The 26,703-nt window shown below is 42.1% G+C and overlaps 1 protein-coding gene across 1 annotated transcript in view; it reads left to right on the forward strand.

The window, feature by feature from the left end:
* Window positions 1-2,846: 2,846 nt before the first annotated feature.
* The window catches only part of LOC112557033 (metabotropic glutamate receptor 2-like), a 125,549-nt gene continuing 101,692 nt past the window's right edge, over window positions 2,847-26,703 (forward strand). Inside the window, exons 1-2 of the mRNA XM_025226599.1 lie at window positions 2,847-5,196; window positions 6,675-7,337. Coding sequence (XP_025082384.1) covers window positions 6,695-7,337 — 643 coding nt within the window. The 5' untranslated portion in view covers window positions 2,847-5,196; window positions 6,675-6,694. The remainder of the gene's footprint in view (window positions 5,197-6,674; window positions 7,338-26,703) is intronic.

Here is a 26,703-nt window from a genome sequence, read left to right on the forward strand (position 1 = left end):
CTCCCTTCACTCTTCCCAGCGATTCTTCGCTCACACAGTTCTTGACTTTTGATTAAACTGTTCAGGTTTTGCAACTTAATTATAATAAAACATGACTTGTTGTTTTCAGTTATTGTTCTGCGCCTATAATTTCCATTGTGATGCAGGAACGCAGAAATATTAAATTATATAATAATTATTATTAATAGAAATGATGTAATGCACTCTTGGTGAGACTCACGTTCGACTTTTTCAAAGGATTTCTGAGCCCAGAAGAATATTCTCAAATACTTCCGATCAGTATCAAACGTGACCTCTCAGAACCTGTTTGTTATTCTTGCAGTATTGATAAAATTCAGATTTCTAGCACTTCCCAAAAACAAAAAAAAACCAAAAAAACCCCGTTACAGCTCCCTCTTCCCGAAGCAGTTTCAACAAAGTCACATACGTTACCACCTCCTTGTCCCCCGATCCCCTCCCAACCTTAATCTGACCTGTTGGCGGCTTGTTAGACCAGGCATTCAGTGGCTCTAACACACCACTCTGTCTCATCCCCATGCGATTGTCTTGTGCTCATCACAGCTGCAGTCAGCTTCCCTTTTGTAGGGCGTTGAGTGACAAGACGTCACCGGGAATCGATTCCCGCTCGTAACCCCAGCTGTGAGCCCCTTGAGCCTCCAACACGTCCCGGACGACACCGCGGGAAGTAAGAGAAGCGCCTCTTAACGTGGACAAATCAAATCGGAGGACATGTATTCGGTTTCCTCTTACCTTTTTTTTTTTTATCTAAATTTTACACCACTTTCTCGTCTCTTAGCACAAAAGAAAGAAAGAAAAATATCTGGCTCTCAACAGCCGCTGCATTCCGCGGACACCACAACATTGCACCACGACTGTTTGCAAATCCGGTGGCGACGTCCTGGGGATGAAAGGACGACATTATCGGCGCGGCTTTCATCTGTGATGAAGCCAGAGTATTTTGGGCCGGGATTACAGGCCGGTTGATGAGCCGCCAGTGTCGCAGGGGTGAAAGGCGGCAACAAGCAAGCAAATAAATAATCACGGGCAGAAATGGCGGCGGCTTGTGCTTCCGAAGTGGTGGACCGTCGAAGGCGCTAGAACATCAAAGTGAAGCGTTCATAGGTCTCTGATTCGAGACCAATCTCGGGAAGGTGTGTGTATGTGTAGGGGAGATTCTGTGCATGTCAACCGGATGTGCATTAGAAGTCCCGATGGACAACTCTCAAGTGAAGTGTAGATGGCTGCAACATCCTCGGCTTTTGGAGAAGGACACGCAGCCGCTGAAAAGACGATGCTTGGGAGGCTATTTTTTGAGTGAGAAAAAGGACAGAGCTGAGGATCACAGGGTCGGCTGTTTATGTTCATGTGGCTTTGTGGCAGCTTCACGAGCAGCCGCATCTCTAAACTTCCTCCTCCCCCAACCTCCCTATTGGCAACAACACTGGCTGAGAACTTACGGCAGGGCCAACAAACTGGCTGCAGGAATGTGGGGCTTATAAAGATCAGGGACAAGAGATTGTGGGGCTTGTAAATGTTAGGGATAGTCAATGCCGGCATTGTAGAGGTAAGGAACAGGGTATGTGGGGCTTGTAAAGGCTAGAAATAAGGGGATGCGGGGCTTGAAATATTAGGAAAGGGGAATGTAAAGGTAAGGGACAAGGGAATGTGCGGGTTCATGGGTTAGGGACACAGAAGCTATGGGGCTTGTAAGAGTTAGGAAAGAGTAACGTAGGCCTTGGAAAGATAAGGGGCAGGAAAATTTGGGGCTTATAAAGGTTAGAGACAAGGGAATGTGGGGTTTGTAAGGGTTAGGGACAAGGAAATGTGGGGTTTGTAAAGGCAAGGGACAGGGCAACTTGGGCTTGTAAGGAGTAGGCATGTTGGCCTGAAGAAAACAAAAAAGTAGCTCTTATGGAAGTCGATGATTCCTGAGAGTCTTCGTTACTTCTGCGAAAATTGTCGATCGCTGTCGAAGTGTGTTTTCGTAAATGTAAAGGATAATCCACCATGATTGAAGATGAAACAATTTGAGACATTGTTTGACTCCTAAAGTGAAATTCCATTTACAATAAAAGATGCAAATCCCATAGTTCCGTCGTCTACTGTTATCATTATCACAATACAGCCTGATGCAATATTTCTCCTTTACTAATTGTTTTATGCCTTATCATATTTATTAACTATTGTTGTGGTCTTAAACATCGGTGTCGTAAAAAACTAAACTTTTAACCATTAACAAAAGTCATGCACAAAGCTAGAAGATGTAAGGAATAAAAGACGACAATGAAAAGAAACAGACCATTAAAGCAGTTTTTTCAGTTTCTAGACCGAGCTGGTTTCCTATCATATTCATGGTTTTAAAGTTCACGATGTGAGAGAATGTCCATGCTCTACTAGCAGACGATAAAAGAAGAGGAACACAGGCGCTGACGGACTGACCGGAGTGACAGACGGTTTATTTATTTAGTTGGCTCCATCTCGCAATGCCAGCAGTCTTGAGAGACGTGCAAAAACTAGTCTGGCTTTTGCAACTGGAAATAAAAGTTCGTGTGCCAAAACTCGTGGCATCACGTGACCGTAAGTAGAGATGCAACAAAATTATGTAAATACGAGATAACATAACTGGAATGTTTATATACAGGACATGCGTATTTGTGCATATAGGTGCGCGCGTGTCTATGCATGCGGAATAACGAGTTAACGTGTTCACATTACTGCAGGTAACTAAAGCAATATTTAATTGCAGTCATTAAATCACGTGACATAGTCCTGCCTAGGTTACACAACCTTGACCTCGTAGATGCAGCGGGTTATTGCGCGCTGCCGGGTGGTCTGACGGAGGGAGTGGGTGAAGAACTCGGTGTTTGAGACTGAACCAACAACTAATGATATATCACAGTAAGGCAGCCAGCCCTGTAAGCAGATGCCACATGTAGAGAAAGAACAGCATGACCGTGACGAGAGTTGAACCCTGGACAGTCAACCTTCACTGTGTTGGTGACAGGTGGTATTGACGGACTGAACCAATAGCTCAGCCGGGTGACAGACTCTACACACAGGAGTGCATCCATCCATTCATCCGTCATCTAGCAGTTCATCCATTCACCCGTCCAGTCTTCCACGACTTTTCATCCCTCCTCTATTCATTATCCGTCTGTCAGGTTATTATTCGGTCCTCCGTGGAGGCAGGCAACCAACTAGCCAATTCCAGCCGCAAATACAGGTTTCAGAACAGACTCTCGAGTGAAGAGAGAGCTGTTTAGATGCTGCTGTCCATGAAAGTCGTCCAAACACTACTATTAGGGTGAGATCACACGCGCCTGCCAATGATGTATTGCCTTCGCGAGGTTAGTAAATGAGCGTTCGTTTGGGTTCATACTGCACAGACAGGGGCCAGACTGTCACGGGGTGGGGTGATCGTGCCGGAGGGTCGGTGAGGGGAGAGAGAGAGACTGAGGACAACTTTCCAGTTGATATCGCCATACTCCAAGCTCCTCTAAAGCATCTTCTCTCTCTCCTTCACAGAGAGAGAGAGAGAAAGAAAGAGAAAGCGCACGAATCTTCCCTCCTATGTCAGGCGGTGCCTTCTCTCCTGCTACCTTGGTCTCCCGCCCGCCACTGGTGCCAGTCTTGGCTCACAGACCTGGCTGGCAGGTCGCAGTTCGCGCATGCACCACCGGGAGGACGCGGCGAGGCGCGCGGCAGTGTCGCGTGGTCCATCACCGTATGTGTTGTTTCCCAAGCAACCCCCAGTATCCCTTCCTCATTCCCGCTAGACACAGGAATACCAAGAAGAGACCAGCAAAACCCACTTGGAAACTAATACCTTACAAATCCGCAGAAATGGTTGTTTCTGATGTTGGACACCAAAGAGTGAAGAAAAAGCTTTGTGTGGAGTTCTAAATTTTTAATGCTTTTGCTTGGTGTCGTTGCGCTGAAGAAGCAGGTGGGATTGAAATGTGGATAAAGATTTTAAGCAGTCACAATTCTAGTTCTTGGACAAGCTTCTGTTTTATAGAATTAGTTGTTCTTCTCTCATTTCAGTTAGAAAAAGTAGCGGAATCCTTTACTGAATATTCGATAATTTATAGCTCAAATTATTTTCTGTGTCACCAAACTTGCTTGGAACAGTTTGTACACTACTTTTTAATGTAAACATATAGACAAAAGAAAAAGTGAGGAATAAGTAGTGATTCTTTCTATTTTTAACTCCTCTTTTCGGAAGCTGACGATGCAGTTGTCTGTGACTAATGATACTTTGATCTTTCAAGCATCCCTGTGGAAGTAGTCTCCCTCGTAATACTCTCCATTTTAAAGAAAGTTTTTTCATCGCGAAAGTCTAGAGTCTTATTCTTTCAACATTTGAACCACTTTGTTCGGAAAGCCCTGCCAGACTTGCTGCTTAATGGTCAGAGCAATAACTCAGCCTGTCAGGGAGCATCGCCCTACGAGCGAGCCCCAACAACACTGACTGAAGTAATCTGGAGCTTGGGAAAGTTTGTTGCCTGCTCTACACTCACTCAGTATTGCTGTCTGCGCCCCCTGGTGACAAGCTAGTCTCAACAGACTGCAGAGTGTGCATCATGCTTCCACGATAAATCAGCTTTGTTCTAAAGTCGGCATCAGCACGGCGGCGCCAGGCGGGCATCAAATGGTTCCTCAGAAGGTCTTGCATCGCTTCCTGGAGAAGAAAAACAAGAACCTTCAGCGAGAACAAACGGAATCAATGGATGGTCAGTTTTTGTGGAAACCGTTCGCGAACCTCGTTAAGCACCTTTGTGGGAAAGACTCTTGAGTTTACAATAAAGGACAATTTTTCCAAACCCGTTTTTCTTGGACAAACAACTGGACAAAATCACGGGAGCGGCAGCTCAAGTCCACGGTTGGCAAAAATCGCACAATGCGCAGAATTTTTCTGATCAGTAAGAGAAGGTTTAGAATTTCCCTTGGACAGTTTATTCTACCATTCTTGTTACTTTAAACATCTCAGGGCTGTGCTCATTCTCAGATGCTGCGTGGTTGTACACGTGGACATTTCGTCTTGAAGCTCAGAGAGCCAGCGGCTGTAAGCTTCGCGAGTTTGGTCAAAGAGCATTTCCGGCGAACTTCTGGCGAATTGACTCCAATTTCTCCAGCTGTTGTTGGGTTCGCTCTACCGTGTAAATCTTTTGCTGGGACAGCAGCTGTCAGGCAAAGGTAAGAGACTTAATCTCAATTTTTTTCTGTTGTAATTAAGCGTGGAGATGTTGTGTTTCTGTTCGCTGACCATCTGTTCCTTCCGTGCTGCTCAGTTTTGTCCGTGGTGTCCAGGCCAACATTTCACTGACAGTTCTTTAATTGCATTTTCCCCAAATCACCACTATTTTTAGCAAGAAAGGACAATTCCGTTACAGTCTCAATTTACTGTGTTAAATGTTGTGTGCGGTAGTTCTTTGTCATGTGCTTCAACTAGTCTGTTTTCGTTCTTAACTATTCTTTGGCGTTTGTGTTTCGTTTAGTTCGCGAGATTTCTGAAAGATGACCGGACACTATTACCCCCTTTGTCACCCGACATTACAAGAAGAAAAAAATACCCATTAGCTTTTATTTGTGTTAAAATTGTTAACCAACCTTTTCAAAAAAGAATCTCTAAGACCTGTCAAACTGAGATACTCGTTTTCCTCTTAACTTTTTTTTACCATATCAGCAAAATTCCACAGTGAAAAGGAGTTAAAGACAGTTTTATATTTCACAACCACTTCTTCCTTCTCGGCTTCGCTGCTTTTCCGTTCTCCATCCATCGGTTGTCGATGACGTCACTTCCTCCTCCTTAATTTCATTTTCTTAACGCCTGCGCTTTCACCAAGCGGAAAGATATTTCTGAAATGAAATCTAATCCTTCACGACAGCCTTAGCTTGTCAGAGGGTGGACGACTAGTGTCCCCTGGTGGATAGTGAGGGTTGGTGTGACAGCGAGGGGTTGACGAAGGGTGTAAAATGGCTTGATGCTATTTTTTATCCCCAGGAGACCACATCCCGTGATCATCATTTCAGACGCGTCTTAAAGTCGAAAATGGAAGAGGAGTGTCTTAAGTTTCTCCTGCTATATCTAGCGCAAGGTGTTATGGGCACTTGCTGTTAACCTTCATTGGTTAATTAAATGCTCCTTCATTTTTCGTGAGAGGACACCGGAAGTTTCTGTCCCTCTTGGCCTAACCTTCCATGGTTACAGTTCGACACTGACACATTACTTCTTTGCGTGTCAATGTCACGACACACTGCAATGTTCATTCACACTTCGTATTATCAATGTTCATACTCAGCATTAAGCGGGGACACAAAAACCCTTTACTTTTAAACCCCTTTTGTTCCTGTTCATAACAATAATGCCGATAAGAACTTGAGCTACAAAGAAGACTTATTTTGTTATCTCCTTAGCGAAATTAAATCCAACAGGGAACATTGTATTTTCTGAACTGAACAGGACTTTGTGGAGCATACGAATGGGTGGTTATACAGTGATGACAGGTGAAAATATCGATCAAATAATGGTAAGCAGAGATAGGTGTGATGGACTTTGAACAGCAATACTGTTTTCATCGCCATGCTCAAACTCATTATAAATAATACAACAGCACTAGATGTTTCACTGGATGTTCTCTTGTTATGTGTTCTGTATACGGGATCATTTGCAGGAAACACTTAAACTGGAAGTATGCCAGACCTGTGCTGGAGGATCTCGAGTGTGCTAGAGAGTTCCTGGACCATGCATCTTTTTGGGCTTGTTAGCCTTCTACAAGGTGTTCTTCTGACTCAAGCTGTCGGCAGATTATCGATAACCACGCCTCAGTCTTCCAGACACGTCAGCAAAGGGGACTTCTACTACACCCACATAGATGTCATGGACTACCACAACAAGGTCAGCCAAGATTCCAACCCTCGTCACCCGGATCTGGACAAATTTACCCAAGGAATGCTTCGCGACGGTTTCGGAAACGGTAACACCCAGCTCGAAGCATCTGGATTTTTTCTGGACGGCAACGGCTCCTCTTCCAAACTTAATTTCACCTGGCCCTTGAGGACCCTGTCGGCCACCATTGATGGCCATCTAACTCTGGGAGCCCTACACATGGTGCACGAACGCAGCGAGACCTTCGAGTGCGGCAAGGTCATGCCTCAGGGAGGCATCCAGGCGCTGGAGACGATGCTGTACACCATTGATTTCGTCAACGAGGAAGGAACGTGGGCTGGTTCAGGGAGCAGAGTTATGCCGCCTGGAATACGACTCGGGGTTCTGGCTAAGGATGACTGCGACAGGGACATCTTCGGCTTGGAGCAAGCTGTGGACTTCATCAAAGGTAGGTCTTAATAACAGTTTTTGTGCATGACCCCCCCCCCCCCCCCCCCCCCAGTTCCCTTTTCTTTTGGCACGAGTGTGGTCCTGTGACCTCGCCAAGCCACGAGACATGTCCGCAATTATTTGTGAAGATATTTTTGTAATAACATCTTTTCTTAATTCATCTCGAATAGTCAAATTGTGCCAAAAGATATTGAGTCAAGCAGCTGCTTGGTTTACCAGAAAAAAAGACTTCCAAACACATCTTAGGACGCAGTGACTACCTCTAAAAACAGAATTTCCGTTTCGACGACACTCAAGGACCTAACTCCACTTTTCGTGGTGTTGCTAAACGGATGGGCAAATCACACTTCTATTTGCTTGTGGGAACTTTTCTCGAGCCAACAAGATTTCAATCAGGTTACGAAAGATGAACTCTACTTCCCTTCGCTCGATCCCTGTAACTTCTAAAGCCCCAAAACATGCAAAAAGCAAAGTTCTCTTTTTCACGTGACCAGCAAAACACCAATCACGACTTTGCTCCCATCTCCGCAGACCTCTTTATGAGCGGCACCTGCTTCTCCGCGCACGAACTCGTCCGTCCGTCCATCCGAGGTTGTGCTCGGGCGCACTGACGTGGAGTGGCCCTTTAATCGCCTCAAACTCCGGCTCCGAGAGCGCTTTCAGCCAAGCCCGATAGGGGGCGCTGAATCTAGTTACCGTCACGCTATGGGCTACATGTTCCACAATTGCTTGGCGCGCGTGAGATAAAAACGTCCAACGAATCTTTTCTGACGCTCATAGGATTAGGATTTTATTGGATCTCCTCATTCCTCGGCGAGTGAGCACTAAGCTCTGCTTCCCGTGCAGCAGCAGCAACTCCATGCCTCGTGGTTCGTCTCCCATCTCGTGACTGAGATCAAAGTTTCATTTCAAACCTCGTATTACAGTTAGCTTTCTCCGCCCAAGCACTTCCTGTCTTGAAAGACTTCAGCAAAGAAATTATCTGCCTTCGTCGTTTCCTCTTGCACAGCTTGCATCATATTTATGTGAACAAAAACATCAGGTTTGTTTTTGTTTTGCTGCAGGAAGAGCAAACCTCTATCACACAGCCATCTCTTTCCGTGTCTCTACGGTTCATCTTCTGTAAGCGCCTGGCTGCATGCGAATGGTGTTTGATCCTCCCGGTATATAAAGATGCCTGTAGGGTCTGTGTGTGAAATACAGTACAGCTCGTGCAGCCAGGCTCGAAAACAAAGAGAAAAAAGAAAAAAAGGGGAAAAAAATTCTACCCCGGAACTCAAAAGTAATAAGAGAGGTGACAGGCTTGTGTGATTTGATTACTGCTGTGGCATGAAAAGGGCAGAGCTGAGTGGGGAAATCCTTAATGAAAAACCCTTCATCGCTTCCGTTGTTGCCAGTCCGAAATAACAGACAGCGTCCTCCGCCTGCTGGGGGAACATCGGGTATCTGTCCGCTCTCCCTCCTGGTGAGTTAGCTGGAACTACCACAAACATGACAGTGATATCAGTGTTTGTAGCTGACCTTTTATATACGTTTTACCTACGTCCTTAATGCACTGTTGCCCTTTCTTTCAAAAATATGGCAACCGAAAGTTTATACCCCAAGGCGACAGCAGCAGCAGAAATACAATTCTTATTACTTGTTATCAGAGAACAGTAACGATAATCTACCCGTTTGATTGGAAGACTAGGTCATCAGAGACGAATATTTTCATCAAGACACAAATAAAAACCACACCACTTGCTTAGATCACACAAAGAGTTCAGTAATATCATAATTCATTCTTATATTTATCCCTTTCTCTTTGCTCCCATCCACGAGCAAATATGTTTCTCTCCTGAAAAACGTCCATCCCAGTTATTCCATTTTTGCCAAAAAATCTGTAAACTTTCGATGTCTCATACGAAATACGAGTAGACGAAGAAAGATCCTTCATTCTACGCAATGTGAATATCCAGGAGTCATCATGGCCTCTGGTGCACTCGGCTTGAAAAACGTCCAGGAACTTTCCAGAAATCGAGCAACAGCTTCTCTGCTTTTATGTACACAACTCGCTCATCTTCGCGTGAGCAAACACTGCAGATATAAGACTTGCTGTTAGAAATGTTATTGCTCTCTGTATTGAATTTTATTGCATTTAGGTATGACAAAACTGAGCTCAGTTCATTGACCGCAGCAACGGCTTCGCATTTTATTTTGCGTGTCAAAATCCATTCTTATTAGGATTTTTAAAAATTGTCCTGGTAGTTGTGAATTTAAGGGTTCTTTTGAAACATTTTTGACACAAGCAATGGTGAGACAAAAAAAAAAAAAAGTCTGAAACATAGTTCGCCAGTTGGAATTCGAAACTGATTGCAAAGATAAAGGAAGCACACTCCTAACGATTCATTGCTCAATTAGTACGAAAAGAGAAAAGAAATTGAAGTAATTCTTCTTTTTAAGAAGACTGCATCGGATTCGTTTGACACATAGCAGACGTTTGTTAAAATAACTTACATCAGATTCCTCGACAGTTGTCTAATCAATTCACTTGTCTGTAGCCTTAAAACCTCTCTGTTTGATTGTGAGATCTCACAGTCCTCTGTCAGGAGACGATTCGTAAAGAAAGAATGCAAGGCTTGTGTTGAGGTTCTGTGAATAAAAGCAGAGGACAAAGCACAATAGGGTTGAACGGAATAGTCAAGTGCTAAACACTAACAGTACTTTTTTTTCTCTGGAGTAGAATTCTGTCTTGTGTCTTCTTCTCAACTAATGAACGTGCAGGTCAACCGTCGTGTATACTAAACGATGTACTTACTATGGTCAGAAATCCCTTTCCGAGCATTCCTTTTGTGAAGTTTTGTATGTTTTTTTCCTATCACTGTTGTATTGAGGTCCGGTGACGCAATGGTTAAGACCTTGTCGCCGATGCGGTGTTGATGGGGTGCCCCTGGTTCACATCTCGTTTTGGGCACTGTCATTTCTTCTGCTTGCGATGCTGGCTGTCTGGCGGTAAGACACTCAATATTCTCACCCTTCTCCTCTTCATAACAAACTCCATTCTTTATCCTTCATTTCGTGCCAGTTTGTCATAGTGCACTACTTTAGTAGTTGTTAACATCGCTAAAGCCTTAAGAATGGCCAAGTATGACTACGGTTTGCACCGCCTGCTCCACGCGCCATTTTCTCGTCGTTCCCAAACACTGGAAGCTGTTGAGTGTAGGAGACTTACACAGAAGTACTCTTGTTTATGCTCTGAAAGGGGATGTCTGCAGGTGCTGTGGATGTTTCTGACAACTCGGTAACCGAGGGCTTAATTTAAATCAGCGTATTCCCCTCCCCTCTAGGAGGTCCGCGGTAAAGTGAGACCATTCCTTGTCTCAGAGCGCCGGACATTTCTGTGCTCCAAGCCCCAAGTTTTGCTGCCGGGGCGGTCACGTGGCCATCTAGCGCGCGACATCAAAGTTCCGAAAAGTTGACGCGAGGACGTCTGATGACACACCGTTGTCTCATTGAATCAAGTTAGCCCGTGACGTTGGTTGACGAGTGTGACGTCACTACTCCGCCTCGTTTACGATCCTCGCTTGTACAAAAAACCGGCTTAGTCACGTGAAGATGGCGGCCATGATGCTTCCCGTTCGTGGCAAGCAAGACAAGGGAACGTATCCCGTTGTCGTACCTGTTCTTGGAACTAGTTTAAGGATTTGTTAATTTGTTAACATATCTACTTAAATGTTAAAAACGAGGGTCAGGTAATCCGTGGACATTTAGGAAGTCAAAGGTTTGACAAAAGACTGTGATTTGTCGAGAACTTTTACCTAACGTCCTTTTTCCAAACTATCAATGCAAAGAAATTAATTGTTTGAAACCTAACCTTCTGCTTGAAAAGAAATTTACCGACTTTCATTTACAGGGAAACGAAGCCATGTTTTTCAAGCGTCACTTTATCCGTTTGGCGCTGGTGGTGATACGGATGCATGTTTCCCCCTTAGCAATATTTAAGGTCTGTGTCAATCGTTCGTCGTTCTAAAAGCATTAAAAATATATAAGATTCTGTCATCACACGATTTTATTAAGCGATGGTCCATGATGATCGTAAAAAAGTCTGGTGAAGGGAAGTAATGGAGCAGCACGTACTAGAGACAGCAACTGGAGGAAGGCATTGTGCGCCGATGGGAGGCCTTGTTCCTGTGTTTTGTGGCAGGATTGATGGGCGGTGGGTGGATAACAGGCACGGTCGTGTAGACGGGGAAAGCAGTGTCATCGCAGGATCCGGGAAGACAGCTGAGTTGTCAGGGCCAACCACTCCATCACTTTTTTTTTATTTCTCCTGCAACACTTCAGGCGACATTACACAAGAATTTCTTTTTGCCCGAGTGGTAAAAGTACTGTGGTGTCCAGGAGATCAAACGCTCGTATAGAAAAGCGACCGTTAAAGTATTTTTAAAAAAAATAAATGACTCAAACCATGGGCATGATGTCAGTTTGATAAAGCTAAAGATACAGTTTAAAACTGAGAAAATGTTGGCTTCTGTTTTTATTAAAAAGACCGAAAGCAGAAAGTGTTTAAACACACGTGATGTTCATTAAAAACGGAGACAGTAAATCAAGGTAAAGGAAGACCTCAGACCTAAGAGGCTTAGGAGATTTTTTATATTATTAAACCCGTTTTAATAACTTTATTGAACAAAGCTTTTTATGCTTTTGAGTAGTTAAGACTTTGAAATCAATTCTCATTTGTTATGAGGGATATCTTTTTGAATATTTACAGATTAGACATCGTGTAATGTAGAGGTTCCTTTTTAATGGATGCAATAGATTTTGCTGATAATAAGGATTGTGTTTGAACAAATTATTTGTTCTAAGCTGTTTTCAAAGCAATGAGGGTACTTGGTCAATTATTCTGCGCATGCGCAATAGGATCTGCTCCGTGATTAAAGCGGATGTGGAGGGTCAGCCATTCAGATGCTTTTACCGAGACACATGAGCGTAAAGAGAGGAGTGACAAAGATCATTGCTGTTATACATTGCCGCGACAGTAAATTAAAAATGGAAGAAAAAAATTATAAGCATCTGCTTTCCAGATGGTAAATGCCTAAAAACTTGAAAGACGAATATTGGTGTTATGTGTTGTATGCGATACAAAGAGAGAACTTCGTGCTGACAGCAAACTCAACAGTATATGTGGCTCACATTTCATATTGGGATTTTCATACAAATGACAAGTGTTTAACCAGCTACATCTCAATGTTACTTCGTCGGTATAAAAGCAAGACACACAGTCATCTCCGCCACGAGATAAACAACTGCTGACAGTGTCCGCTCGAACTTCTTTGTCAGACTCGGAGAAAACTCCTGTCAGAGATGCTGCAGGGTCAGGACTTGACTTTGAATACCAGCTGGCGGACGGAACAGGATATACCTTATTGAATGCATTATTAATAACAAATATCCATAAAGCTGTCGCACGATTAATATTGCGTCGCCACAGGAACGAATCATGAAACAGGAATGTGCAGATTGCCTTCAAATTTCACCGAGAGAGCGGAGAAAGAGAGAGAGAACAAACAGTAAAGTAGAGCAAAATATAAATATTAATGTTAAGAGTAGTTTCTTCCGGCAAAAGTAATGTTTGGACAACAAAGTGGGTTAAGAAAGCAATCACTTATTTTGTTTGGGTTTAGATTACCTGCTATTTTCGGGTATTTTTTTGCCAGTGACATTCCGTGGTAAATATCCTGTTTCTCTGAGTAATATTCGCTGCTACCTAGCGTTCGGAAAGTGAAAAGATTTTGTTGAAAATCGATGTACAGAAGAAATAATTAGTACTCCTCACCTACAACTCGTCGAGAAAGGCAAAACAATGAGAATATCCTGTTCCTTTGAGTAATATGCGCCGGTTATTACAGCGTTCGGAAAGTGATTAGATTTTTGAGAAAGGTCAAATAATGATAGTAAGATAAATGCCTGCTCCAAATAAACTTGAACGAAGAAATTATTGGAAGATACAGTGTTGTCTTTGCCTTGAAAAGGACACAAAAGAGACATAAATTAAAGAGCATTCGAGTTATATTTCTCAGACGACTACAGTTCGTTCAGAGCTCTGATTCCGCCTGATTAAAGACATTCAAGAAGTTAATTAAACTGCAATGGACATACATAGAGACTATGCATACCTGAGCGTCTAGCATCAATGCAGAATTTTTATCTGTGGGCGGAGAGAGACATAAGCGATGAATTTCTACAGAAAACTACAATCAAATACACCACATGCACATTGGTTAAGTAAGGTTAATTTATTTGTAATTGTCTAATTGTCTGCAGCCGCACATTTTTGCAGGTTGAGTAGATAGCCTCGAAAGGTCCAATGACTGTCAACGAAGACTTTGGACACAGTATTTTAGAGTACCTTCGCCTTCGTCACAGAGGACATTGTTAAAGAAAAACAGTCAGAATGAGTATAGCTGTAAAGTATTGAACTTCAGATCAAGAAAAGGAAAAGTACAAATGGATGTCAAACTCAGAGGAAGCAGAGGTAAGGAGAAGCAGACCTCAGTTACTTGGGGACCTGTCCCTGTCTTGGCTTACCAAGCTCCACAACCTCTGGAGGGTTGGGTCCATTAGAGGAAATGGTTCTGCCTCACAAGGTTTGCTATTTTCATTGCCGGTGGCTAAGGCTTAAGTAATTGTGTCGCATTGTCGCAATGATAATTTAATTTTTGTTTCATTTTTACACATTTCTTATTGTCATCAGTCGCTCATGCCATACGTTACAACCTGATACTCTTCACCTGAGCTTCATCAATGTTCATCTAATAATTTCTAGATGACAGCATTTATCTCGCTATGTTCTTTCAGCTCGTTATCGTGTGATACATGTTTCCGATGTTGAATTAAGCTGCATACTGACTGTAGTCCTATAGGAATTGAAGTCCTGTAGGAATTGTAGCCGCATGCTAAATGCAGCCTTAAAGTCGTTTCCTTGATCAAACGTCTATACGTTTTGCAATTTTAATTTTTTATCTGCGACGAACAGCCGAATTATTTCCCCTAAGTGCCTCTTTGGAGCAAAGGAAGGGCGAGTTTCTCGGGCAAGGTAAGTAGGAGATGGAGCTGTCTGACAATCTGCAGCAAATGTAATTTGGGTGGTAAGGCCAGAGTAAAGCGGTGGATGGACTTGAAATACAGGACAGAGAGAACATTGCCTCAATCCACTTCGCGGTGAAGATTGCACTCCTCAGCCGACTTTTTTTTTTGTTTTCCTTTCAGCAAACGACCAGTGGAATCTTCCGTGCAATGGAAATGGCTTTAATAAAAGACTACCGAGTTTCTCTGACGAAGGAACAGGGGAAAACGATTAGCATAGACACGAGGGAGAGAGAGAGAGAAACTCGAACACGAGGGAGAGATTAGTAATTCGCTGCTGGGGTTAGTAATACCATCTATTCTAATAGAACTTCACTAATTCTTCGAACTCCTTTGTTCCTAGAAAGATACTAATTGTATGGGATAATTAAAATGAGATTTCGAAACTTGCTCTAAAGATTATATACATAATGTTATTTTACCATTATATTAGTTTTCTCCAAATTCACAGACATTTTATAATATATCAGGTTCTTGTGTAAGCATATTCAGTAAGTTTTACAGTCCAGCAACAGTTTCAGAGATCAGTAAACCTTATCAGCAGCAAAACAGTTTATGTAGCTTCTGGTAGCAGCTGCGTGCCATACTTTCCTGCTGTCATGGTTACTCTCTTTCTTATTTCTAAGCTAAATCATTGATAAAGAAGGGTAATATATCAGAGGACTGATCAAACACTTTGATTGACTCTTCTTGGACAATCAAAATATCAGAATGCGCAGAATTTTCTCTGTCACATGTACCGACTGAACTTTATACTCCTTGTACTGTCTTGACATTCATCCATTCATCTACACACTCTTTTCCATCAAAATATTCCACGGGAGATAACTATCAATATAGTCAAAGGCACATATAAATCCACACAGACCAATACAATTTGTTTGCTTAAAGAATTGTTTTTTTTTGTTTTTTTTTTTGTTTTTTTTGTTTGTTAAAAGCAGACAGTGTCTGGTGTAGTGTGGTCCTTGTTAAAGTCCACCTGCTACTTCTGTGGGTTTCTCTTTGTTTCAGCTCGCCTTGTCAGTCTTTGTTTTCTACGTGTCACTTAATATATTTTTTAACCAAACGCCTCTGTAACTGGCGGGTTGTCTGGTCTCCTGTTTAAGGGCTAGTCTTTTATGGTCTTGGGAATTTCTTTGAAACGTGTTTTTCTCATAGAAGAGGTTAAGGACACTTACAGGAAATTAAACACAGGAAAGTAAACACATGTATTAGATTTTTTTATCCTTTCACATAATTTGTCTGCAGCATCACTTTTGCCATTTTAAAGTTGTTTTATGTTGCTTATCGCCAACTTCCTTAATCCCGATGGTCGGTTTTACTTGGAAAGTGTGCTCAGTCACAACAATCTTGCTGTTGGCTAATTTCACTATCTACTGTTACCTTTCTATTTACTGCTTTAATTGCTAAACAGAATAGTTTGGGATCAGTCATAGATGCTTTTAATCTAGTAAACTGAGAATCCTCCCAGTTTATCTTTTTCTTCTTATCTTTCTAAGACACTTTTCTTTCTCGAAAGAAAGCAAGAGAGAGAGAGAGATAAGAATGGGAGGGACAAGGATTAGGTAATGTGAGCGGACTGTTATTGATCCTCCGCGCTGCAGTGGACCAAAACAGTTGAATGATTTATTTATCAGTTTTACCGTTGTTTTTTTGTCAGACTATTGAACACTTCCACACCTTTTCTCTTACACTGTGGTCTAGCTTCTCACTTTCATCCTTCAAACACCCACACTAGTTGGTGTAGGGTATCTCTCACTTCGGTGGCAGGTGTGCTGCAAAATAAATAAATATAAAACAACAAAAATTCTCGAAATTTCGTTCAGGAAAGGTGTACTACGCGAGAACCAGGGATTTGACATGCATCCTTTTTGTACATGTAGGTGAGATATAGTTTCAAGCATTTGTCTTCGTATTCTTGTAACCAGTCATAATTTCTTCGTTTGTAAATATTTTTTTGGATATATGTATACGCAAAGATTTATTCTCACTAACTGTACAAATGCAGCTGTCGAAAGAAAGTCCAGCGAGTTCGATCGTGTTAAAATAAATCGATGTTCCAAACAACAACCCTGACTGTCCAGCTGTTTTCCGACATCAAGCCTTCTTTATTGCCATGACGACACAACCTCAGTAAATAGTAGATAACAACAATTTTCTTAGTCGAGCAAATGTTTGACCAAGTATGACAAAGGTGTGTCTGAAGGTGGCAGGAATGCAATGGTCTTGGGGCGAACTGCCTGGACTTTGGAACATTGGTTAACATGTTGAGCTAAGTCAAGACTAATTTGCCAATACATCGCCAATACATTGCCAATATAAGGGGAGTTTAGGGCACTTTGGACATTTGACACTTCGGCACTTTGCATAAGAATGGAAAAACCTTTTCATCAATCGTTTATCGTTTCTTTCCTCAGTGATGAAAATAACGTAAAAAATAAGGTAATGATATTCTTAAAGCACACTGGAATGGCCGTGATGAGAATTATTAAGACAGAAAGAAAGCTTATTAAAATTAAATTTTTAGTTTTTGAGTAAATAGTCAGATATACCTTATTTTTTTTACAAGTAAAGCCACTTTATGTTTAAGTTATAATACTTTAAGAGGAAGAAATATAGAGTGAAAAGGAAAAAGAAGATATCTCGGTTACACCATTAGGTAACCAAAGTCTGCATGGAAATCTTAGAATGAAAATGACAGTCAAGGAAAGGATTTCTTACACTGATAAAAAAAAAATGCCATGACAAATTGTTGAGTACTTCTTCTTGCTTCAGGTACTGCGCTTTCAGGAAGCTAAAGCTGAAACCGAAAACCGTTAAATCCACCCACTTGTAGATGCACCGATACATCGATGATTTTTTTCCCAGATACGTTCTCGCCGTTTACTGAAGTACTATGGGACCTAACACCTTGAAAAAGATGGAAAATGAGGGAAAAACTTTCTCCTTATTCAAAATACAGGATCTTTTCAGGAAGCTGGATAGTGAGGGATGGAAGGGTGGTGGTGGAATGGGATAGACAGATGAATCAGGAGCTATTAGTTGTTAAGTCGAAGTAAAAAATATTGGAGTCGGTGCTGCTTGACACTTAAATTGCTGGAATTGTGGGCGCGTGGCCGCGTGGTGTCTCTCAAGCAGTGACAGCAGCCTGCAAGGATTATGCGCCTCAAAAATGCCGGAGAAGACCACTAGTGTCACTCACAACGGGCTGTAGAGGTGGTCGTAGCGACGGGAGTAGGTGGATGCTGCTGCTGTTCCTGCTGTGAGGTCTTGTGGTCATGGCACGATCATGATGACGACGATGATCATCCTCAATCCGATCTTCTTCTGCTCCCCTCGCTGTTGTAGTAATATTACCAGCAGCGGCCATAATAACAATGTTTGTGTTATTTATGGATTATAAGCAGAACAGAACTCTTGATAATATTGGGAGATGGTTCGTTGTCGTCATCGCCATTCAGTACCACTGAAATCATCAGTGTTATCAGCTGAATTAACGACTGCTCCTTCTCTATTTGGCTCCTAATATACAGCTTATGACAATTGTACGGTGGGAGTATTTGTATTATGTCTACCACGTATAGGTCGGGGTGGTGGTGGTGTTGTGTTGGAGGTGGTGGTGTTGGTGGTGGTGGTGGTGTGTGTGAGGGGGATACAATGATCGTAGGGCTACCAATAGGTTCCGTACACACTACAGAATGAATGTGACTGTTTACCTGACTCTGTATGTGTAATAAAACAAGAAGATGTCATCAGGAATGTCCTATCTGTCTTTACGCCTAAGCAGACTGTGAGAGCCCCAACGCCATGGATTAGGAAGGGGAAGCATCGTAAACTGTCTGCATAGGATTAGGTGTATAAACTACAAGCACAACTCTAGAATGAGGCTCTGTGTGCAGGACCACGTGACCGCTTCACGCTAGTGGAGCTTTGGTATCACGTATGCACTTGCTTGTGTCACATAAGAGGGACAGTGTCCTTTGTGTGGTCAGGAAGGTAAGTAACGACTGATGATCAGAATAAATCCAGGTTGACACAGTGAGACGAAGTTCGGCTAGACAGCTTGCTTGGACCTGGACTCACTGTCTGCAAGTTGATTGAATTTTGACTAAAAATGACCCTTGGAAAATTCTCATCCTCGCGAAGGAAGACGTGGAGAGCCGGTAAAGTTCATCTACAATGAAGATTTGCTCCAGTTTTTATAATGAAATCACATTTTACTGCAGATGGCGGCTTCACAGACTGTTTTATTCGACTCGTCGGTGACGACAGCCGGAAGGAGACATTACCTGACAGACTAACGGCAGTACTACTGGGGAGACCAACGGAAACAGTGTCTGACAGTCGTATGGAACCACTGCTGGGCACACGAAGACAGAACTAAAGAGACACGAACAGATAGCAGGACAGACACGAAGACAGTATCAGACAGGAAAATACTGTTGGACAAGACCTACTGGTTGAGCGGAAGACCTGGTGGCATGAATAAAGTTAAGGTTAGATGAAATAGTGTTAGAGAGATTCACGGACACATTCTTCGACAGAATTACAGAACATTGCTGGACAAACTACACTACTTTCACACACACTATTTCTTTCTCTCTCTCTCTCACTCTTTCTTTCTCTCACACACTCGCAAGTTCTGCTGGTCGGTGAAGCACCCGAACTGAGTGGAGGACCAGTTAAGCCCAACCCGTCAGCTTAATGCCGGCCTGCGGACCGAACCAGTGTGTCCAGGCTTTCGCGGAAATTAAGGAAGGTCTTGTGGCAACAAATTTGTCTGGCAGTGTCATAGTTGCTGGAGAGGTGCCGGTGGCTAATGAGCTGGAAAAGGGCACAAAAGCAAGTAAATAAGTTTTTTTCAGTCTGCTGTCTACTTCAGAGACACAGGATATGAAAAAAGAGTGAATATTGTCACGGTAGGCAAAAGGATAGGATGGTGTAAAGATTGGATTTAGTTGTGAAGGGGTGTAGACAAAAAGTAGGGCGTGAGACTGGTGATACTATATGACTATTCTTTCTAAAATGTATTTTGTAAGAATAATACTAATATTTAAAAAACATAGGAACACCTTCTCTGTTGAGTGAACAGACATGATAGGTTATTACAACAGTGTTTTATTGGGTATAAAGAGAAAAAGACATTAAGTAAGTGAACACGATTAAATAATAATAAAAAAATCAACCGTGCTTTATTACAGATTACAATTAACAGAACGCAATGATAAGATATTAAGTAAAGGAAATTGTATTACTAGATGTTAAAGAGCCCGCTTGAGGGCTTAGTACATCGCTAAGAAAAAACGGTCTCAATTTGTATCCAATCACAAAATGTTCCTCAGTTTTTTACTGGAAGACCAAAGATGAAAAAAATGGTCTGCTTTGTCGTTCTGGGTGTAAGAGAAGCTAGAATCAGTGCAAAACCTGGAAGGCATTATGCTGGTCATCAGAAGACATATTCTCACAGGAATTAGGGGAGGGCAATCGTCGGTGGTGATCACGCTTGATGAGAATTACATTTCCACCCAGGAGACACATCTGCACTCCAGTGCTATGGATGATGACTCTAGCAATATGCTTGAGATTATGTTCGAGAAGAAAAAAAAACTTTTAACCATTCTAACAACTTTGAACACGATTATCCGTCACAACCATCACCATCTTCATCACCATCACAACCCTCGTCATTAAGATCACTCTTTCCTCCTCCTCCACCACCACCAGTAGCAGCAGCACCACCACCCGACCACCCTTAACAGTTAACATCATCACCATTCGGAACATTTCTATGAGCAGTGCATTTCGAAGCAACTGCAGAAAGCCGAAGGTTGGTCGTACTTTAGCTTTATTAAAATAGTAAATAAACCTGGAAGTCAGCGAGGCTGTCATTTAGGCCCCACGACTCACAGACACCGCAATCAATTCACAAATCAGCTGGGAACACAGTCCGGGTAGCGGGGCTCGCCTGTGGAAATTCTTCACGCGCGGAGGCCACGACCCCTGTCAAGAAAGGAGGACAATTTAAAGTTTCAGGCCGTTAATGTGCACAGATACTTGCCAGCGAGAGGTCTGAATTATCGCCACCTTGCTTTTTTTTATTCTGGAAAGAGAAACTCGGCAGACTCAACCCTCACCTGCAAGGTGACGTGCCCTTCTTTCCTCGTGACGTCACGAGATCTTTTGAGCCGTTGTTGACGATTCCCGCTAGAGACGTTTTGTTGTGTGTGGGATGCGGCAGTCACGTGACATATATCTGATGCTATGATAAAATAGCATCGACACTAACGTCACACATAGCGTCCGACACAGGAGTCATGACAACCCACGTGATGTCACAGTCTCGTCACAGCGGCAACTGTGTGGCGCACAGCTCAGGTAGCGCCTCGGCGTCTTTTTGTCTCAATAGGCATTGTGTGTGATGGACACTGCAGATGAGTGACGGGAAGCTTTTGGTTGCAGATGAATAACGTAGAAGGGTTTTGGTAAAATTTCATGTGAAGAAATTAAAATGTTTCAGCAGGACAACTCTATGTAGACGAGACACCTGATACGCAATTATAGGTACGTGATAACGAATAAACATTTTCAGCATTTCCAGTCGATGAAAAGTTTAAAATCACAAACAATGTTGTTTGTTTTCAGGGACTAAAGAGTTCATAACACATTTGTTAACCAGATTAGTAATACGAGACGAAATTCATTAAATATTTGTGGTAAACAGAATTGCTTCTCCGAACCATGGCACCCAGGACCAGGGACGCCACGTTCCCGAAGGAGTAGGACTGAGTCCCGTGGCGCAGAGTTTTGCATTTGCGATAGTGAACTTACACGACTGGAGCCAAGCGATTAATGCTCCTACCCTGGTCTGACTGCCCGAGAGGGCCGAACCTCCTCCTCTGGAGTTTCTCTGGCGTGTCCATCCTTCTCCTTATCAAGTAACACTCCGCAAAAAAATCCTCCCTCCACTTTTTTGCAATGCAAATATGCTGATTTTCTAAGATGGCAGCTTTCTCAACCCAAAATTTTGTTAGACTATTTGTCAGTTGAGGAAAGATAAAGAAAAAAAAAAAGGATGATGAACGAACAACCATTAGGAAGAAAGGATTTAGTCGTATGAAGACAGGAAAGTAAAGATCATTTTCCCTTAAGTCGTGGCCATATGGAGAGGACCTCTTCACATGCGTTTGCACGAAAAAAGGAGCGCAACTGTACTAGCTGAACTTTTGAATATATGTTTCACTGATTCTTTGGTACACTCATAATTCTGTGGCTGCTCTCAGCCTGATCAGCATAAAAGTGTTACCTTCCTTACTTTATTCACTTGATATGAAAGAAAATAATGTAAAATTCATGAAGAGGAGTGATCTGAAAGTGATGGACACATCCTGGCTGGTTCTGATGATAGCCTACTGTCAACCATGTTGGAACTTGTAGGCGATGCTGTTCTCAGTATTTAGAAAGATTTGCCAATTAATTTTCGTATTTTTTAATTAACGTTTTTTTATTTTCTTGAACTGCTTTATTTCTTTGACTTCACTATAAAGCCAGTTGCCAGTCTGTTCAAGTTCCAGACTGATTTGTAGGACACTGGAAGTGATAAGATGATTGTGTAATGGCATCAGTTACAGTTACAGCAGGAAATATTTAGTTGTTTTAGACCAGCTGGAGACAACCTTTTTCCCACATTTTAAATTGTAACCTGAGTTCATTTGGTTCACATGGGGTAAACCATTACGAACATCGTCTGGTAATTACAATTATTAATGAACTGGTGACAGGCGCTGCAATGAGGCAATCAGGCTTAAATCAGGCGCTCATTCACGTTTTTCATATATTCTTAGATTCTCCCCACAAAAGAAGCATCAAGTGCAGACAATCCGGAAGACACATCCATAATACATGTAGAATAATGCTAGGTGTTGGAAAGCATGTGAATAATGCACACCGCCTAATGACGCCGGAACACTCAAAAACTCAGTCATACTGGGCTTTGCCAGCAGGTTGCTCCCTCATCCCCCCAAACTAATTCTCCCTGCAAGATAACATTCATTACAAACTTCACTTATAGACCTTTTAGATAAAGACCACGAGGCAAAACCACACGAGTTTATAGATTTGTTGTAAAGGACCGGAGTTAATGGTGTCAGGCAATGGAGGTCCGAGAGAAGTGCTTTGATCCTCCTTTATCAGCTTTTCTTTAGTGCAGCCGAGTAAATTTCTGTCGTAAAACTGATGATCATCTTTGTAATTAAAAATAGGATAAGACACCAAACATGCTTTGATCACTAGATAATCCTTTCGCCACTGCATGTTTTCAGTGTACACTAAACAAAAATCCACAATCGTAACTAGACATCTAAGGTGTGATACAAACACAAATACAGTATAAACACAAAATATCTTTATTAATCGTAGTCAGGAAATTGTTTTGTCTACCAGCGGTTGTATGAAAACATCATTTTACATAAACATTAACATAGTTTATTTTACAACTCTGTTATTTATGTCCTGTAAATAACAGAGTTGTAAAATATTTGCAGAATTTCTAAGTGCGCATTAAAAGACTTGAGCTTTCTGAGACAGTACATCTGGATATGTATTTTCGTATTAACCCTATCTACACGAGCTTTCCAAGTAAGTTTGTCATCGATAATTATGCATAAATATTTGAAGCTCTCCACTTTTCTTACCACTTCCCCTTTAATAAGTATTTCATCAAAAAAACAGAATCATGTCCTTCTTAAAATCAGCAAGTCATTTCCTTTGTTTTTTCAACGTTCAACTCTAATTATGATCACACCATGCAACCAAGCGATCAATTTCCTGTCTGTAATAAGAATTGTCGCCGTTGAAAATCCATCCCGTAAGTCCGGCGTCTTCTTCAAATTTAACAATGGAGCAGTAAGCAATGTGTCTACTTTCAGCAGTATACAAGAAACAATAGGAGATACTATCCCTTGTGGAGTGCCGGGACTTGTGTACAGAGTATTAAAAAAATTCTTCGCTAAAGACACGGATAGACCATGGACGTGTATAGGTGGACTGCTGTCTGTCTGCCGAGACCAACTCTTAGACTCTTGCGAAGTTCTCTGCTGTTAGTCTCGGCGAGCCTAAACAAAGAATGTGACTAAACCGGAAGCTTTCGAGTAGCATGCCTCGTTTTGGAAAAAGATCGTCTGCCAGCAGTCCAGTAATACAAGGTCGTGGATAAAGGTCTATTAATCAGGTAGTGTAACATCCACAATGTCTACAGGCGAGAGCAAGAAGTGTATCTCTGTCTTTTGAGGGTGGCTTTGAGAAGACAGTGTCGACAAACAAAGTGTTCTGGAACAGAAATTCCCTCCTTTGCACTAACCGAGTAGTACATAAAACAATCTCAAAACACTTTTGCAAAATTTATTCCAAGAACATAATGTTTTATATGCCGACGACAAGATCTCTAATTTGAAAGCATGATGCAAAAACTGTCCAGCGCAGGTTTCAACAATGCAACATGAACTTATCTAAAAATCGTCTTGGCACATATAAGTCTATCAAACAGCACTTCCTCTTGAACACCGTATCCTTGTAATCAGGACAGGAATCTGGGAGTACCAGTGTTTATTACCCGCAGAATAAACTCCACCCGAGGCTTAATGGCAGCTCGCCATTTCTCCACAGAAACATTATCCATCGTCCCACGCAAATGAAGCGGAAAAGAAATGGGATATACCGACGCCATCACGGTTGTCGTCGTCGCTTCTTTATCAAAGATCTCATCAGCAGGAGGACAAATGGGGTAGGGGGAGCGAATATGGTCTTTCAGGAAGCGCCCTTTGATCTTCGCCGGTCAGTTCTTGCTACTCTTTGGACTTCCCGTGACTGAGGTCCTTCTCGCCGTGCTTCTCCCGACACAATTCGCTGGTCATTTACTGCAGGAAATGACCCTAGGAAATGGTGAATAACTGGGAGATAGGTACACGTATCAATAAGGTTCAACAACCTGAGCGGTATTAACATCAATAATTCTAGTAACAATAGTAATATTATGATTCTTAATATTATTAAAATTAGTACTATTATCACCAGTAATTCTTTTAATATTATTATCACCAGTACTACTTTTAATACTACTATTATCGCCAGTAATGCTACTAATACTAATGCTATCACGAGTGATACTATCAGTACTACCACTATTATCACCGGTAATACTATCAGTATTATTATTTAGTGTCACTAAATTCTAAAGCTGGCATTGTTAGTGTTGTCCTCGGGAGAATCAATTAGTAAAGAGGAAATACCTTTGAATTTTCAAATTTTTGTAGGCGCCAAGAACTGAGTAAATGTCTTCCTCGTTCAAATTTTTTGCGTTTCTCATTTCATTTCCTGTTCTCTAATCTCTTTCTCTTCTTTCCTCATTTGTGCATTCCCTTTCTCCCATTGGCGTGTAGCCGTATACTCATTATTGTATTTTTACCATCACGTCCGACTGCTTCAGTCCCCATTGGCTTCTACCATCGGTCCTCACATAGCTTACAGCCTGGTTAATAATACAATAGTCTCAGAATTTTTTTTGACATTTTATTTTCTCTTTTGGGAAGTTAGGAAAAAGTTTTTGGCAATCGTCTGAAGTAGGAGTGGCAAAGGAGTCAGCAGACAGTAAATTCAGAGTGGTGTACGTGTAGGCAGACAGTAAAATTAGCTGTGTGCACAGGTGGATAATGTCTTGCGTGTACAGGTAGATGTCAGCTCTCCGCCTCTCCACCCAAAATTACTTGTCTTAGTTCTTTACATCCCTCTCTCCTCCCTGATGACTGCAGGATGTCTGGAGTCTGCCCAGACTTGGCCTGGAGACTGATGGGGCTATAGTTTAGGAGTCCTTCCTTGTGGTTTAATTCAGGCCTGATTTTAAAGTGTAGTCTGCCAGAATAGCTGCTTATGTCGTGTCTCCGTCATTGATCCCGAAACAACTGTCAGATGCTACGAACGCCAAGTGAGGTTGTCCTGCAGTCTTCGCGAAGAGGCTTCCGGTTGCTTTTTATTCTTCTTGACATTCGCCTTGACGTTTCTTCGATTTTATTTTCCTTTTCGAAGAGGACAAAGGACTGTGTGCAATGTGCAATGTCTGCGCTTCATTTTATACGATTTCTTCGTAACTTGTTCACTGCTTTTTTTTTTATTCATTCATTTCAATAAAATCACTTGATATTTCAATATTGCTTTGGTGACAACTTCCTTTCTTGCAGAAAGAACTCGAGTTTTATTGAAACTCTTGTAGTTTATCTCGTTGTCTATTCAACAGCTAAAACACTACAACCATTGCTATTTCTTCGACTACAGTATTGATGACGATGATAATGATGATGAATATGACGACTGACTCGAAGCAAGAGAAGAAAAGGAAGTGTTAGTAACATGACGAGGATCCAGTGTTGATGGTAGTGCTAATGTTAGGAACACTCGTGTATTATACTGGAAACAATGATGTGACTAACCAATAAATGGCTATCCCTCCTTCGTTAGTTTTCCTGTTCCTCACTTCCAGCTGGATGACGGTGATGATGGCAGGAAGACGCAAGCATTCTACTGACAACAATTTTCTCTGTATAATAGAATAGTTATCTCTCTTTGTGGGTTTTCCTGTTTTTACCTTCCAGTTTTCAGCCCGGTACTAACATCAGTGTAAGCTTTCCGGGGCTGCAAATGGACTTCGGGGATCTGAACCTTGTGAACAATGACACTCCATACGCAGGCTAAAGAATCCATTTAACGAGACGCATAGTAGAAGAATATGACTATGGCACATTTTTATGACTATATGGTAAAAGCTTGCTCCTAAGACAGCAGTTTCAATGATTACCGGATGCAAACTATTCACTAATTAACACAACTGACGTAGTTTCCGTCTAATTGTCGTCCTACACGTCACGTGGGCTTTAAAACATCAGGTCTTGGCAGTTTGTCAACATCCTGGTCAGTACATCCACATCTGGTTTTAGTTCCTTGGCTTGCCAACTTCCTCACCTTCTTCTGCTTCGTTGCCTTGCCAACAGCTTAGTGAACTTTATGAAGGAAGGTACTTCAAAGTGAAAGTGCTGATGGTTCGGAAGCCACCGTGATTTCTTCTGGAAGCTTTTCTGGGGGAGACAACAATGTCCTGAAATACCTCCCGTGATTTGTACTCGTAAGCTGGTGAACATCTCTACAGACCTTTTGTCCGAGATTGCATTACCTTTTAAGGTCATGGTTCCTGTCGC

This window comes from Pomacea canaliculata, linkage group LG2, assembly GCF_003073045.1.
Source record: "Pomacea canaliculata isolate SZHN2017 linkage group LG2, ASM307304v1, whole genome shotgun sequence".
Lineage (NCBI taxonomy): Eukaryota > Metazoa > Mollusca > Gastropoda > Architaenioglossa > Ampullariidae > Pomacea > Pomacea canaliculata.